At 44.8% G+C, this 17148-nt stretch overlaps 1 protein-coding gene across 2 annotated transcripts in view; it reads right to left on the reverse strand.

Annotated features, from left to right (window-relative positions):
* IGF1R (insulin like growth factor 1 receptor) overlaps positions 1 to 17148 on the reverse strand; it is a 310595-nt gene that overhangs the window by 59834 nt on the left and 233613 nt on the right. For both annotated transcript variants that reach the window (XM_045448754.1, XM_045448755.1), the window contains 3 exons: positions 13543 to 13855; positions 9147 to 9295; positions 6935 to 7079 (listed from right to left, as the gene is read on the reverse strand). In XM_045448754.1, coding sequence (XP_045304710.1) covers positions 6935 to 7079; positions 9147 to 9295; positions 13543 to 13855 — 607 coding nt within the window. The remainder of the gene's footprint in view (positions 1 to 6934; positions 7080 to 9146; positions 9296 to 13542; positions 13856 to 17148) is intronic.

A 17148-nucleotide genomic window follows, 5' to 3' on the forward strand; every position in this document is an offset into this window, starting at 1 on the left:
CTCCCTAACACGTAGATCCACTGAAAAAGGAACATGAGATGTTGTCCAAATGGATCGAGACTCGGGATACGCAACGCAAGGCCATGTGTACAAGTGGGGAGCGCTGGGATGTGGCAAGGTGAGATGGGCCATCCCTTGGGCCGGTGGCCACCCCCCCCCACCAACCCCGCACTGCCAGGCTGCAGAAAGCAGGGTGATCCATGCATACAACTGACGGAGGGGTTTGCAGGTGGAAACAGATGCCTGCTATTCTCCCATTCTTGCCCACGGTTACTTCCTGCTCTGAAGGACACTCTGCAGTGCCGACACCAAACCCCAAAGGGTCTGGCTGCTCCCAGGTTCCTGTCTTGGTCCCAGGGGACAAGATCTGGTTGGTGCAGAAACCTCTAGGCCGGGAGTGCAGGCCAATTAACCAGGTCAAGCTCCTGTCTCAACTCGGGGTGAGGCTTCCTTTTAGTAAACGGATTTCACTGGCAGGGAACAGAACCACACGGAAAATACCTTCTGAACAAAACATGCTTCTCTCCATGGAGGAAGCATGAATTATAAATCAGGAACTTGACAAATGAGTGGCAGGCACACTGAAATTCTGTGTATGTGATTAATCACTCTGAAAAGCAAGATTATCTTTTTACAGTAAACACAAACATTTTTTACAACACTGAGAAGGCCTGGGGCCAGGATACCAATATCAATAAAACCCAGGCGTTATGGAGCCTGTGTGAGCGACAGAAGAAGCAAAAATAAAACCCACGTCAAAATAATAACCAAGCCATCAGGAGCCGCCTGTCAATAGTGTTCTTGTTTCTCCAACCCCAGGTTGGGGCCTGGCTCCGCCCCAAACTTCCCTCCCATGATTAGGTGACAATTAAGAGACGGTACAAGGCAGAGAGACTTGCCTGCACATTTACACACACAGGCACACACACACTCACAGATTTTGTTTCCTAAAGGAAATGGCTATATATGTCAATTAATCAATATGATTTCCTAATTGTTTCTAAGCTTACTGCCTTTACATTCATAGAATATATAAAAAAAAATTAAGTTGTTTATTTTTCTGTAGCTCACACAGATGCCCGGTTTTATAGGTATTGATATCCTGACTCCCAGCCCTCCTTGTGTGGCAAAAGACGTTTGTTTCTGTACTTGGGTGGGCCCCATCAGACAAAATGTAGACCAATTCAGGTGGGTTGCAAGCAATCCATCATTTCCTTGAGAATACCTGTATATTATCTGTATTGATTTATATTCTTTTGTAATGTTTATTTTTGAGAGAGAGAGAGAGAGAGAGAGAGAGAGAGAGAGAGAGAGAGAGAACACGAACAGGGGAGGGGCAGAGAGAGAGGGAGGCACGGAATCTGAAGCAGGCTCCAGGCTCCAACCTGTCAGCACAGAGCCCAACGTGGGGCTCAAACCCACGGACTGTGAGATCATGACCTGAGCTGAAGTCGGACACTCAACTGACTGAGCCACCCAGGCGCCCCTAACTGTATTGATATATTCTAAATACCTAGTATATACTAGACACTCAGGTGTTTTATTCATGGCTCCAGTCTTGGGGCTGTCTTCCTTGAGTAACCAATAACGACCACCTCCCCACCTGCTCTGATGAAGGGCAGGAAGGATGTGGAAGCAAAGGAAAGCGAAAGGGCTGGGAATCTGCGTGGTGCACAGAAGACAGCTCCAGGGCCAGTGTTTAGAGCACTGCATTGGAGAATCCAAACATCAGGGTCTGAGCATCATCTCCACCGCTCACTAAGCAACAACTCTAGGCAGTGTCTTATTTGGCTTCTCCCAGGCTGGGAAAAAGGGCATTGAGGGCTAGGAGTTCAAACTACGGGGGTGGAAGGGATATTCCTGCCTTTCAGCCCTTACTGACAAATTGAAAAAAAAAAAAAAAAAATCTGCAAATACACAGCTGATCATTCCCTTTCATTTCTCGGAGAAACCATAGACTCTTTCCGGCTGTCTCTAGGGGGCATCAGAATCCAGCACACGAGGACCGTCTCCAGCATCCTAGCAATCTGCAACAGATACAGGATTTGGCCTTTTCACAGATGCGGCTTTACACCACATCCAATCTCCCCCAAATCTGATATTTGCACCAACCTTGGGGGCTCAGCAAGGGCGGGCATTTATATTCAAGTGCCACTAGGCACCAGACAGAAACTCAGAACATGTTTCCCCTTTGATTGTTTTCTAAATAGCTTTACTGAGGTAGAATCTACCTACCAAAAACTGTACCCATCATAAGTGTACAGAGCCGTGAGCTTCATAAATTTACACAGCTGTCCAACCATCACCACAATGCAGTTTCGGAATATTTCCACGATGTCAAAGTTCCCTCCCTGCCAACGCTGGTCAGTCTCTGCCCCTACCCCCAGCCTTCACCAATCTGCTTGCCGTCTCCACAGTTTTGCTTTTTGTAGAAACTAATGGAATCACGTAATGTGCAGCCTTTTGTGTCTGGCTTTTTTCCCACTTAACTCAATGTTTCTGAGGGTTACCCATGTTGTTATATTATTGTTGAATAGTATTCCATTGTGCCACAGTTAGTTTATCCACTCATCTGTTGATGGACATGTGGACTGTTTCCAGTGTTTTTTTGTTTTTGTTTTTGTTTTTTTGAGGTGGGGGGGTGGGCTATCATGAATAATCCTGTTAGGAACATTCACATTCAGGTCTTGTGTGGGCACGTTTTCATTTCTCTTGGGAAGATACTGGGTAGAGCCTGGAATTGCTGAGTCACATGGTTGAGTCTTTATTTTTAAAAGTCCCCACAGCCCTGTTGCAGCCTAATCTGAGAGTTGCAGGAAGGCAGAATGAAGCACCAAGTTTTGCAAAGTCAAGTGGTAGGATAGTGAGCACAGAGATGCCTGAAGGCACCCAAGGTTTTCAATTCTTCTATCCCCTGCTACCTGCTTCTGCTTTTATGCTCTTTGGAGCAACAATCCTTGGGCACCAAAGAATCCGAAATTCTAACTCCTCATTTGTCTGATGCCATAAAAAAATAAGGGTGTCCAAATGAAGGAACTGTCAAGATAGCAGAAATATTCTGTTTTCTATTCCAGGGCTTAAAAATTAGTCATTTTATATAAATCTTATACGTGTGTATTACAAGACCCATTTCCTTCTTAAGTAGCAGAAAAACCTTGATTTCTTAATGTCTAAGGCTATTAGTCTAGAAACACATCACAGTACGCAGCCTGAGTCACGTCCTCGAGGAAACCTGGAGGTCTGAGTGCTTGCAGACAGACTGATGACTGACTGCCTCATGCTGTCGGGCCCTGTTCTTCCAGCCACCAAGTACCTTGCTGCCTGTTCAGATGTGATTCTGCCCACATCTTTCGCCGCCCTGGAAATCAGATTACAAAATCGGCTCGCTTGGGATACAGACTCGAGCTCCACTCCAGGTAAAATGCTTGAGCTTCATGTTCTGCGCTTGACTCAGTGGTCTGGGTTGCGCAAGGGACTCGGAGGTAGATCTCCGTTCCAGTCTGGAAAGCCAAGGTCTTCAGATAGAAGGATCCCTGCGCTATGGATTTGTCTGCTCTCCATCCAAACCAAATGCTATGAAACTTCCATTGAGCCAAATGGTGGCACTTCTTAGTGTTCTTGTCAGCTACAGAAGTTCAAGAAAAATGTCCTTTAAGGCAGTAGTGTGACAAGAAAATATTTAGGAAAAGAGGCAAAGTGCTTTGAGGAGGCACATGTTGAGGAGAAGAAATGACAGGACACAGCAATGGTATCCAATTGTGGCTACACGGTGAAATCACCTCGGATTCTTAAGAAAATCATTGGCGCCTGGATCCCACCCCCAAACATCCTGACCACACTGGGAGTGCCACTTGGGCTGCTGGGATTTTTCTTTTACCTGTCCCCACCCAAGAGGACTCTAACGTGTCGCAAAGTTGGGAAAGCACTGGGATAAAAATTATCTTGGCTTAAACCAAAGGCGCACAGAAACGAAATGTCCAGGCCGCTCTGCTAACTCTCCTCGGGCTCGAAAGAATACATTCCATCGTTTACCTAAATTATAACCTCCACGCCTGGGTGCATAACACCTTACGTAATTCTAATACCACCTACCTCTCCAGCATTATTTGCCAAACAGGTCCCAGGATGCCCCAACTCGCCGCCTTTGCGGTTGCTGCCCTATCCTGAACTGTCCTCTTCACCTTCTGCTTTCTGAGTGTTTCTGGAAACACTTCGAGGCCCATGTCAAATGCCACCCTGGGATCTTTGTAATCAGATTATCTGCCTCTTTCTCATGCCCGTGGCACATTCCTTTCCCTTCCCTGGGAGCACCTGGCAAGTTCTGCTTCTGCACTGTTGTTGGTATTTATTTTTATCATATTCCTTTCTTCTCTGCCTCTCTCTGACTCTTCCCTCCTTGCAGGGGTGCGGAGAGCTGGTGAAGGGCTGGAACGAACGCTCTTCCTAAGTTTCAGGATGCAAAACAAAGAATTGAGTTGTTGCTGGTGGGCACACCTGGTGCAAAGAGCTGTAGGGGCGTTCATCACAAGTGACGATGACCTAAACCTTTTTTGGTCATGGGTGGGGAAGGCCCATGAGAGAACGCAACTCCCACCAAGACAGGCAAGAGTCTCAAGCACCCCAGCTAAAGAGAGAACCCCCAAGGAGCGCCCGGGTGGCTACGTCAGTTAAGCACCCAACTGTTCATTTTTGGTTCAGGGTCCCAGGGTTGTGGGATCGAGCCCTGCCTCAGGCTCTGAGCTGAGCAAGGAGTCTGCTTAAGATTCTCTCTCTCTTCCTCCCTGCTCATGGTTTCTCTCTCTCTCTCTCTCTCTCTCTCTCTCTCTCTCTCTCTCAAGTAGTAGTCTCTCTACTTTAGAGAGAGAGAGAGAAAGAGGGAAAGAGACAGACAGACTCCAAGAAGCAGCACATAGGAATTAAAGGCTGGAAGCCCAGCATCCTCGGAGCTTACAAGGGCCACTGATCAGCAGTGGGATGTGAAAACTCACAGCCCCATCTGCCCTCCCTTGTCATCGAAAACGTTAATAGCAGGCAGGGGCCTGAAGCATCCTGGAGCCTGGAGGAGTCCCAAACACCTGAGCAATGACAGGCATCCTTTAAAGAGCCCCCACCGGGACTTCAGGTTCTATACAAACTTCAGGCAGTCAGAAATGTGTCATCTACATCCCTACAAATAAAAATCAGTCTTAGTTCTCAGCTGCCTTTAAGGGCATCATACTTTTCAGTGGCCACACGACTGAAAGGTAATCCCCTCGTATAACCATTCCTAATAAAAATTACACTCTCCTCCCAGCTTTCATCTCTATGTATATCACTTGTTCAGCCTGGGGGAGGGGAGGAATGTGTATCTTTAAGCAGCAGGAAAAGTTGCTGATACTGACCTGCCAAGGGAAAAGTGCTTACCAACACGAGGGATCCCAGAAACACAAACCTGGAGAGAAAAAGAGCTGTGCTAAACTTCACTCTAAGATTTCAGGTAACAAAAAGTAGCCAGCACCCCAAAATGGCAGAGCCCCAGCTTGATGTACAAGTGACTTGGGACACTGTGGGGCACAGTGGCAGCCTTCTTGGATTTGTGGGGAGAAAGAAAGTTTTTTTTTTTCCTCGAGAATCAGTGTTCCCAGTGGGGAGGACAGTGTGCTTTTCCAGGATGGAATGAAGGGCTGCCCTCTCTCTTTAGCTGTATCAGATGATGGAATTTTAAGAATTTAAGACTGACCAAGAGTTAGTCTGAGAAAAGCAGGGAGGCTATAAAGAAACCCTTATGGGGTAACTCTATCCAGTCGGGGCAGATAAATCAGCAAGGACAACCTTTCCCATGACCTTCCCACCTCTTTCTTTCCTAAATGATTTCCCCAAATTCTCTTTGGAAGGAATTCGCTCTTTAATGAATGTCTCCTTTTATTGCAAAGCTTAAAGCCAGGCAAGAGTTGTATTGAAAGGGAGTATGAAGAGAAAGGTATGTATGCAGAGGTACACGCAGGCTAACTTCTAGAAAGAAACCGTAGCAAGAAACATCAACTCTTGTTTACCTGGTAGCGAAAAGCCTCCAGCTAGTTTAAAAGCCCCGATCACAAAGCATACTTCTGCAGAACGCAAAAAATTCTACCAGTAGAGTAAATCCTGTAGGCTAATTGATAAAACAATTTTGTGACTCATGATTTCTGTGTAACAAAATGAACTATCCAGACTCCTCCAGATCGCTTACGTTCCCGTATATAGTTTATCCGTGAACAACGTGGGGGTTAGGGTGCTGCACTCCGCATAGCCACCAACGCACACGTAATTTTTGACATTCCCCACACTTATCTACTAACAGTCTACTGTTGACCAGAAGTCGTCCTATCAACAATTGATTAACACATATTTCATATATTATATGTGTTATATACTGTGCCCCTACACCAGAGTCAGCTGGGGAAGATGTTAGTTAAAAAATTATAAGGAAAATAACATTTACAGTACTGCACTGTATTTATCCAAACAAAACTGTGTATAAGGGGACCCGCGTGATTCAAACCACATTGTTCAAACCAAGGGTCAACTGTATTTTAAAAGACAGAATGGTTTTCCACAGTGTGTAGCATCCTGAGGTAGATAAGAGTCATGTAAATGATGAGTAAGCACCTTAGACCTATTTCTATTGCTTTTGGCACAGAGGGTCCCCACCAGCACCCCTGTCTTGTAGACACGCAGCCCGTGATCGACGGGTCACAACACACTTTTCCAAAACAGCAACGTCCCGCGGATGGAGTCATGCGTCTGTGAGACCCCACCTGAGGACACGGGCCATCTCACAGGTAGCGTCAGACCCGCAATGCCTTCGCTTCCTCCTAACAAGAAAGGGCCCTCACCTTAGTAACGCAGAGTCTTCAAAGCACGCTGCTTCTTTTGTAAAAGGAGGATGTCGGCTCATGACATTCGGAGCACTTACCCCTCCAGCTGCTCCTCTCCTAAGATCTGGCGAAGGTTTTTGAGGAAGGACAAGGAGACCAAGGCGTGGGAATGGCGGATCTTCACGTAGCCTGTCACCACCTCGATGAGTCCCATGAAGTTCTCCAGCTCTGAGGCAATGTTATCTGCACGAAGAGGGGGGCCGCGTTAGCGAGCGTTCGCGAAGCGTGAGGATGCCACACTCGGCTTCCCACAAACGTGTTTGGAGAACGATTCCGTGGCAGGTCGTGGTGCCACTGAGAGGCTCAGGCCGCTGGTGCAGGAACTTGCCATCCCTGTCAAAAACGTACTTCCCTGGGCTTGACTTTGAACAACCTCTCCTGGGACAGGGCCCCACAGAGTCAGGGGAAGGAGACTCTCTAGAAGGCTGGGTACCATAGCTCCCGCCCGGGCTGATTAACAGAATGTAAAATCATAAATACCAGACTGCCAATTAGCGAAGGCTGACAAATCTGGGGAATGTCTTTTAATACGCTCTGTCAACAGACAGTGCTGCCTCCACAGTACAAGGGCATGACTAAATAAACAACGTTTTCTCGGTCTCATTAGGAACTGCCTTTGCTGCATTTCTAGTTCCTAAGATACAGGGATCTATATTTAAAGGGTCCATCTTACTAAGATTGGAAGAAAACACACCAAAATGTTAATGATGGTTATCTGCTGGTGATGTTTAAAAATTCGTTTCTGTGCTTCTGTTTTTATAATGCACACATATGATTTTTCTCTAAGTGTTTTTTATAATGCACATATGATTTTTTTCTGAGTGTGTTTATAACGCACACATGATTTTTTTTTCTGAGGGTTTTTTATAACACACACATGATTTTTTTCTGAGGGTTTTTATAATGCACACGTAAGATTTTTCATAACAAGAGAATAGTTGGAGAAAGAGCTGCTACTACTACCTATGTGAAAACAACATAATATATCGATGGTGTATTTCCTATAATCTTGTTATAAACACAGGAAGTTGCCTGCAGTTGATATTTCAAGGAAAAGATCCTGAATTTTAAATGTGGGGCGGGATGCATGCCTGATATGAACATTTAAAAAAAAAAAAAAAAGAAGAAGAAGGTTTGGTACTTAAAGGGTATGTTCTAGGGATAAGGACATGTTTTCAAAAATTAAGAAATCTAATAAGAGCCAAAGGAATAAAGCTTTAGAAGCACCTTAAGGGTAAGAAGATTCTAGCCAGAGATGCCAAGCTATCTCTGTGGTGGTTGTATCAAAAGTGTTATGAAAAATCAGGGGTTTCAAAAACTCCAAATGGACTGAGCATAAACATGTCTCTGCCATCTAGAAACCATAAGAGCTCTGCTCACTCACCGAACACACAGTATTAAGGACAAGTAAATTCACAGAATAAATAAATCAGTCTTTTTTTTTTTTTTTTTTTCTCCATCTGTAAAGATTTCTCCCCAAAAGGATTTAGGGAATCTCGAGGTGTTCTTACTACTTTTATTCTAGTGTAGGCAACGATCATCAGTTCCTTGACCTAGTGGTCCCAGTGATGGAGAATTTAAGGCTAGAAGCCATTGTCAGCTGAAGATCAGAAACGAAAATATCACAGAATAAGTCCATGAGTAATGCTTCTGCACACATGCAATTACCAGGAATGCCATCTACTCCAAATGATGGCAATCTTACAGGGGTGAAGATTGAAGCTTTGATGACACACACTTGTATTTTTTTTTTTCCGGCTCTCCAAAGTAAATTAGGAGATTAACCACTCTTTGGACTCAATAAAATTTCAAAGTGGTATCATTAAACTCTTCTCTTTGCTCAGTCTCCTCAATACATTCAAGTAACCAAAACTCTTTGGACTTGGAGCCACGTGATCCCGCTCCAGCTGCAGGCTGCAGAGTCATACCTTTGGTCTACCAGCCTCTTCTGGGGCTTGTGTGTGTTGGGACCTGCATCTCCTGCAGGGGCGATGGGACTAACAAAAATACGAGTGGCGACCCACAGCGTGAATCGACACTGAGCCCACGGCTAAAAAACAGACTGCCTTTCAATCTGTTTTTTTTATCTTGAAGGGAAACTCAAAAAACAGGTGTTGGGCACAAGGCTTATGCACCATGTTGTTTTTCTAGGCCTGTACTGCAGTTGTGAGGCACGGATGGGAAGGAAAGCCATCAACAAAAGGAAACCAAGGGATCCAGCCATCTCTTCCGGGGGGATGGAATACTTACTGCCTCGGCGGATATTAATGAGCAGATTGCCCTTGAAGATGGTGCATCCTTGGAGCATTTGAGCAGAGGTAACAGAATCAATGGTCTTTGTTTTCTTCTCCTCCTCGCAGACCTTGGGGCAAGGACCTTCACAAGGGATGCAGTACATGCTGTTGAAGATAAAGAATTAACCAAGAGAACTGAGTCAGGCTCCGTGCATTAAAAAAAAAAAAAAAAAAAAAAAAAATCACGAAGGTACGCTTTTATTCTGGTTGTTTTTGCAGCACATGTTACAAAATGCAACGGTTCTGAGGCATGTCAGTGAGCACGCCACATCTCATCCCTAAGCCACCCAGGATAAGCCACTCAAGTTGCAACCAAAAGGAGAAAGTGCCTACAAAGGAAAAGCGTGCCTCTTGTTTCCAGACAAAGTATGTGGTGCACCCTTGAGGCATCCTATCGGCTGGGGAGCCAGCTGGTTCCATGTGGGAGAAAACAGCCTGGAAGAAAGGACACTTTCGCTGGTGGCTCCTGTGGAAAATGGGGCCGCTCTCCGATGTTGTGGCCTTCCCTGGCACAGCCTGGGAGACTGCACAGGGAGAGCACAGGGCCAGCGGTGTCTCCGCCACAAAGGGGAGACTAACTCTCGAGGCCCGCCTCCCAACCAAACCCAGTGAGGGATTCCCAAAGGCATGTGGAATAGCACAGATCCATCATTTTCTTGCTAAAGCACAAGTGAAATTATGTCTGGACGGTGTTTTGCAGCAACTTATAAATGGATCTGGGTGGTTTTCTCCGCTATACACGCGATGAAAGCGAGGAACTTGCACTACTTTGTAATGAACTCCTGTTTCAAACGCTATCCCAAACATGCTGCTAACCACCAAGATTCAGGGATCAGTGAGTGAGACTGGCCCTTCTCCTGATCACCTACGGTTGTTTAAGAAACAGCGGACAAAATGCTCATCAGGTTGCTGAACCACAGACCCGGGATCAAAGTGGGTTGATTTCCAAACAAAATAAAAGGTACAACCTTACGGAACATGTGTGTAATAAACAGAAAGGTGAACTGATGAGCCAGGTGTATTTCCAGTGTTGTTCTTGAATGGTCTTTTCAACTTCATGAAGGTAAGTAAAAAACATTCAAGAAAGCAGTTGTAACTCTCTTCTCATGAAAGTCTTTTTTTTTTTTTTTTTAATGGGACTTTCCTGCATATCTAAGGCAATGGCGCAGGAGTTTGTTTTGTTTATAAACTCATAGGTAAACAAAATTTCCCTGTTCTTTTCCCATTTCATGTCAGGAGAATGCCAGGCAACGTTTCCCAAGGAGCTGGGCCAACCCCAGAAAGGCAGATTTCTCTTTTCTGTAACATCACACACAACATTCTTACTTCTACCGTGGGTAGTAGCTTCCCTTCAGCTCTTTTTGTTGGTCTTTTATTACTTCTAACTCACCTACACACCATATAATACACCCACCCTCCCTTTCAAAAACCTTTTTTTTTTTCCCTGAAATAATTACAGATTCACAGAAAGTTACAGAGTACAGAAAGGTCTCCTGGACCCCTCACCTAGTTTCATCATCTAAAGGTTACATCTTCTATAATAATAATGCAATAGCAAAACCAGGTAATTAACACTGCTACAATGTACCTATAATTCTGTGTGTGTCATCTTATCTCTTGTGTGATCTTCATGCAGTCAAGTTACAGACGTATTTCCATATGTCTCCCATACAGCCACCCATACAGCCAATACAGCTCTCCCATACAGCCACCCTGTCCTCATTTCCCTAACTCCTTCCTGGTGACCACTGATCTGTTCTCCATCACGGGAATTTTGTCATTTTTGAGACTGTTATATAAATGGAGTTACATAGTATGTGACCTTTTGAGACTGGCATACGAGTCTCTGGCATAGTATGAGACCTTTTGACACACAGCATAACGTCCTTGAGATCTATCCAAGTTGTTGTGTATTTCAACACTCTGCTCCCTTATATTGCTGAATTATTCCTCCATGGTATGCATGTAACACAGTGTGCTTAACCATTTACCTACTGTGGAACATCTAAGTTGTTTTCAGTCTTTGGCTATTACAAATGAAACTGCTATGAACAACTGTGTACCTGTTGTTCTGTGGACGTATGTTTTCATTTCTCCGGGATGAGTGTCCAGTAGTATAACTTCTAGGGTCACGTGTTAAGTGTATGTTTAGTTTTCCCTGACGTTTTATTCAAATAGCAATTTCTGAACCAAACACCTTTGCTAAACTGTCTAGGAATCATCTAGCACTTTAAAAATGTTTTTCTAAGGAAGTGCTCTGATTACATGTTTATAGATTAAGCTTCCTTGAATCCATTCTGGTACGGAGAGGGTATAAACAGCATTAATAAATATTTTAAACTCAGTGTCAAATAGGCCTTAAAGGCTGAGAGGGGTATTTATTCTTTCTTGACGGTGTTTTATCTTAAAATAGAAGAGGTATATCTGTAGTTCTGAACAGACTATAAGGGCTGGCAGGGAAAATAACAGCTCGATTCTTTGAAAACGCACTGCAGTGGGAGAAACAACACTGTTGAAATGCTTAGCACTCCCTTCCTTCTGGTGCACTACATTGCAGGACGGGGTACCCCGAGGACAAAGATGGTACCACCCCCAGTTCTTGCACCAGCTGCCCTATCTCCATTCCCACTCCCACGGAGGAAGCATAGCTGCGCCTCATGTGGGTTCTAGGCATTGCCCAGGGCACTGGGAAAGCCCTCCTAAGTTCTAAGTCTGCCAATAAAAGGGGAATAAAATGTGGTAGACTTAATTCTGGGTGGAATATGTATACTTTAGAGCTCATTGTGAGTCCCTGGCACACTATCTTTTAGTTAAAGCCATTATAACAGGTGAAAAGCTGTTCTATGTCTAATATTATGAAATCATGTCAGTTCTAGCTTTGTTTTGAAATTAAGCCTAGGGTATAAGCCACATCTCCAAATATTACACTGGAATACACAATCCCCTTTCGAAAGACTTTCTTGAGGGGTGCCTGGGTGGCTCAGTGGGTTAAGTGTTCAACTCTTCGTTTAGGCTCCCATCCTGAGCTCACGGTTCATGGGTTCGAGCCCCGTGTCTGGTTCTGCAGTGACAGTGCAGAGCCTTCTGGGATTCTTGCTCTCTTCTCTCTCCTGGCCCGCACCCCCAACCACCCCCGCTCCCGCCAGCTTGTGAATGGGTGCTCTCTCTCTCTCAAAATAAATAAATAAAACTGCTTGATGCAGTTACCAGAAATAGACTGCAGCAAAAAGCAGGTGAGTTGCACATTCAAAATTAGTGTTTACTTTTCTAATAGTATTTTTTACTTGCAGAAGATTGCTACAGAACCCAGGCACATAAGGGTCTCCTGGTGCTAAGCTAATCATGAAGGAAGCATTTGGCCCACTGCAACTGAACTATTCTTCCCTAAAAGTCCTCTGCTCTAACAGGAGGGAAGAATAACCCCATATCCCTAGTCTTCTTTTGATTCCAGGGCTATAGTTCCCTATTTTACAACAATGCTATTATTGCTTTTTGAAAAACATAAGCCAACAACAAATTTACGGAAGCCCGGTGGGCATGCACGAGGGGGATGGTCTCTGCTGTGGACAACTTCTTTGCTTCCCAAGTGAGGTCCCCACGTTCAGGAAGGAAAACGAGAGAGATGGACAAAAACGAGGGAAGGTGACGGTGGAGGAAGCCAGCGAGCGAGAGGAGCAGGTGCTGACGGAAAACACAGGTTACTTTATAAGCTGCCGGTTAGTCTGGTGCCGCTAGCGTGGGCACAGGATGGAGCTTGTGTTATCGGACTTTTGGGCCTGCAGGCTGCCCCAGGGATGCTGGTCAGGGCTTGGCCTGGCTTGGCTTGGCTTTCCGCCTGTGCTCCCAAAGACTTCACTGGGCCTGTGCCGAGTGGCAGGAAGTGGGGCAGGGCCATCCTAAGTCTACAGCCCTTCCAGGTCTCCCCCACACCCCAGCACCGCCTGGATGGTAGCCTGGCAAGGGCAGGGAGGGGAGAGAGTGACCTCCAGGCCGTACCTAGGCCAGCAAGTCAGGTACTTAATTTCAAATGGCCAGGCAGTACACTTCCACAACAAATGCAAGCCATTTATTATTATTATTATTATTATTATTATTATTATTATTTTATTATTTTTTAATTATTATTATATTTATCATTATTATTACTATTATTGTCCAACTGCTCCTAGAATCTCCTACAAAATGTCAGCTACGTCTGTCCTCTCAAGTGGATCCATCGCTCTTAACCTCCCGGGGTTCCCACCACCCAGATGGAACAAGGGCAGCGCCAACCTCCCTGCTCCCCGGGGTGGGTGGGGGTGGGTGGGGGTGGATGGAGGTGGGGGTGGGAAAGCGGGGACTGCGGGACTGACCTCTGACTCCCGTTCCGGATGAACCCCGAGGGGCACTCCTGCATGCACTCGCCGTCATGGATCACGAACCCCTCGGACTCGCTGCTCTCGGCGCTGGGGATGTTGGCGCAGAAGTCGCGGTCCACGCAGCGCCAGCCCTCAAAGCGGTAGGTGTTGGGCGGGCAGGTGGGCACGCAGACGCCGGCGTAGTAGTAATGCCTGCAGGCCACGCAGGCCGTGTCGTTGTCCGGCGCGCTGCAGCTGCCCAGGCACTCGGGGTGACAGCACTCGTTGCTGTCCGTGCACGCCCGCTTCCCGCACGCGCTCGGGCACACTGTGGGGGCGGAGGGGACAGCGTGTGAGACTGGCAGGGCCTGGACAGCCTCCTCCGGGCCTGGCCTGCATGGTGGCCGGCCCCTCCCCACCCCCCATCCCCACCGGATCTCTCCAGTGACCGACAACCTACCACCCACCCACCTACCCGACCGCCCCGCTCTGCGGTCCCCACTGACTCGCAATGACAGTATTACAGACCCTAATCACACTTTCATCAAGGCAGGGAGAATATACTCTATATTTGGAGTCAGGAGACCAGGTTTAAAGTCCAGCCTCTCCTATTTGCTCCCGGTTTGCTCCTGATGAGTCATTAGCTTCTCTGACCTTGACCCTCTCTCTTTTCTCATCTATAAAATGAGGGTAGTAATATCCACATTAGAAGTTTGCCCCAGGCCAATGTGATAATGTGGTAGCCCTATGGGAACAATACGGTGTATTATTCCTTTAAAAAGCATTATGCGCTGTTCGTTCTGCATTTTGAATGTATTCCTTGAATATCTTAAAAAGCCTCAGTGTGCAGAAATAGTTATTTCAAAGATTATTTTATTTTTTATGATATTAAGAGTATCTTAAAATCATTTAAAAAATCATTTACTTTAAAAATGATTAACCTAGAATATAGTAAAGACGATACTATTCAGGTTTACAAAACGGCTTTAGAGAAGTTTGTGTCTGCTTGGATATCAAAGGTCTGATTCCAAAAAATGATGGTATTAACTTACTCCCGTATCTTAACCTATTATATAACTGAGAGGACCCTGTGTCTGACTGTTTTCCTCAAGTACAAAAACAAAACAAAACAAAGCAACAAAAAAAGGGTGGGTGGGCAGTGTCTCTGAGTTTGGAGGATTCACAGCGTATTAGAAACATTCTCCTTTGAGCCCCTCTGCTCAACTTAAGCGAAAGCAGTGTCTAAAAACCAGAGATCCACAATTCATGTCCCAAGCAGATGAGCTAGCATTTGTCTCCATAACAATGCTGTAATGATCACACTCCATGGGGCTGTTAGCCTCACTGGCAGATAAAATATAAATCAACAAAAATATGAAATCTGGTTTGTATTAGATGTCTCCTACTTTTTCTTGAGCTGGGAAACAACACAAAATTATTTAAATATGTATATTATTGACTCTGACATATATTACTTAGTGAAGATTCTATTGTTTTTCCTTATAATCAAAATATGTACTCAAAATAGTATCAGAGATCACAATTAAGAAATGAAAATATATAGGAGATCTAGTCCATTTGCCTCAAATGCCCCCTTTATTAATACCTTCATGTGGAACGCCCCCACGCCCCTCCCAGGTCCCTTCCTACGCATGTGCATGTACATATAAATATCTACAAAAAAAGAACAAACCATTCTGAAACCATTTTTTGGCATAATATACTGTGGATTCCATAATCACTTAACACCTGCATTGCATCTCACAGTATAGTGTAGGTTATAACCTGTCTCCTACTATGAGACATTCTGTTTACTCCCAACATTTTATTATTACAATGAACACTGCAATCTTCATGAGAATCCTTAATTATTTCCTTAGGATCAATTTCCAGAATTGACCTCGCCAAGTCAAACTATGCTCTGGAAAGTTTGTGCCAATTTACACCCTACCAGTTGCATCCAAGAGTTCCTATCTTACTGCAAATAGGTGAATTTAAAAATGGACATCAGAACTTGGACATTCAAATAAAAACTGTCACCTCTGAAGAAAACGGACAAATTCTCAGGATACTGTTGAGCTTCTTAAAATAATTTTGCAAGCGTCTCCTTTGAAATCATCTTTTGGCAGGGACGATAAGTTGCCTTCCGTTATTTATTCTTTTCATATATTTTGGTAATAGAACCTTGAGTTTTTAATTGGGCATGTTGCCCCCAAAATATATCTAGATATTACCTCTCCTAGCCTCTCTTGTAGCTAGAAGTGACATATGTCCTAGCCAGTGAGATGTAAGAAAACCTTTTGGCTAGAACTTACTGGAAGATTCCTTAAAACAGAGTGAGCATGCCCTCCCTCCTTGCTGGCTGGAATGTAGGATCAATGCATCAAGCTCAAGCAGCCATCTTGGACCATGAGGTAGGCCATTAAGAAGGTAGAACAAGATAAAATGATCTTGGTCCCTCATGACCGTGGACTGCTTACCTTTAGACTTCTCCAGATGAGAGAGAAGTAAACTTTTATCTTATTTATGTGCCTGCTATTCGTTAGATCCAACTGAAAAAATCCCACCTGAGATGCACACCTTCAGAGCTACTTACAAGCAAAGAAGAAAACCATTCTTGTTGGTTTATGTCATTTTTGTTTACCAGGATTGCCTCAATGACTTCTGGCTATTTCTAAAAACTAAGCTACCCCACAAATAACGAGAAGTAACTATCTCTAAGCACACCAACAAAGTATGTATTATAGACAGGAGTTCCTAAAATGTTGAGATACAAATATTGTCTACCAAGGAGATCATCTTGAAGAGGGTAACACTAATTTGAATTTATAAGCCTTGCATATCTGTAGTAAATGCACACAGACATGTGTGTGCATATGCGCACACACACAGGTTCTATCATCAGCTCTCACGCATGAACATATCTAATAATAAAATAGATTAAGAGACTATTTAATTTCAAATATATCCATTATGGAGGTAACCTCAAGGCTCAAGATCTAAAGAACAAACAAACTGTGTATCTTTGGTTCAGGTTTTTTTAAACTAGTAACAGGAACAGAAGGCCATTTATCCTTTAGCTATCTACCTGTTTAGCAAGTGTTCATTTAGCAACGTGCTGCACCTGTGTGTCAGATGTTGCCCTCAAGGAATGGACAATATGGCAGCTGAGTACAGGGGCGAATGGAGGTGCATGGCATGCCCTGGGAACCAGGGAAGGTTTTGAAGAGGTACTGAGGCTAGAGCTGCAAGATGAAAGATGATAAGGATGAGAATAAAGAATAACACAGATGAAGGGCACCCGGGTGGCTGTCGGTTGAGCATCTGACTTCAGCTCAGGTAATGATCTCCCGGGTTGTGAGTTCGAACCTCGCGTTGGGCTCACTGCTGTCAACTTGGAGCCCACTTAGGATCCTCTGTCCCCCTCCCCACCCCCCGCTCTCAAAAATAAACATAAAAAACCCCCTGAGTCCCAGAAACTGGGACCAGTATCTGCTCGCGAAACCCCCTTTCCCTTGCTTATGATTTAAATAAAATGCTATGTGAAATCCTAAGTAGCAGACGTTCACAGTAAATAGTATTAAAAACTCAAGAGCATTTAAAACAATAGAAAAAATATCC

The sequence above is a fragment of the Leopardus geoffroyi genome, chromosome B3 (assembly GCF_018350155.1).
Source record: "Leopardus geoffroyi isolate Oge1 chromosome B3, O.geoffroyi_Oge1_pat1.0, whole genome shotgun sequence".
Classification (NCBI taxonomy): Eukaryota; Metazoa; Chordata; class Mammalia; order Carnivora; family Felidae; genus Leopardus; species Leopardus geoffroyi.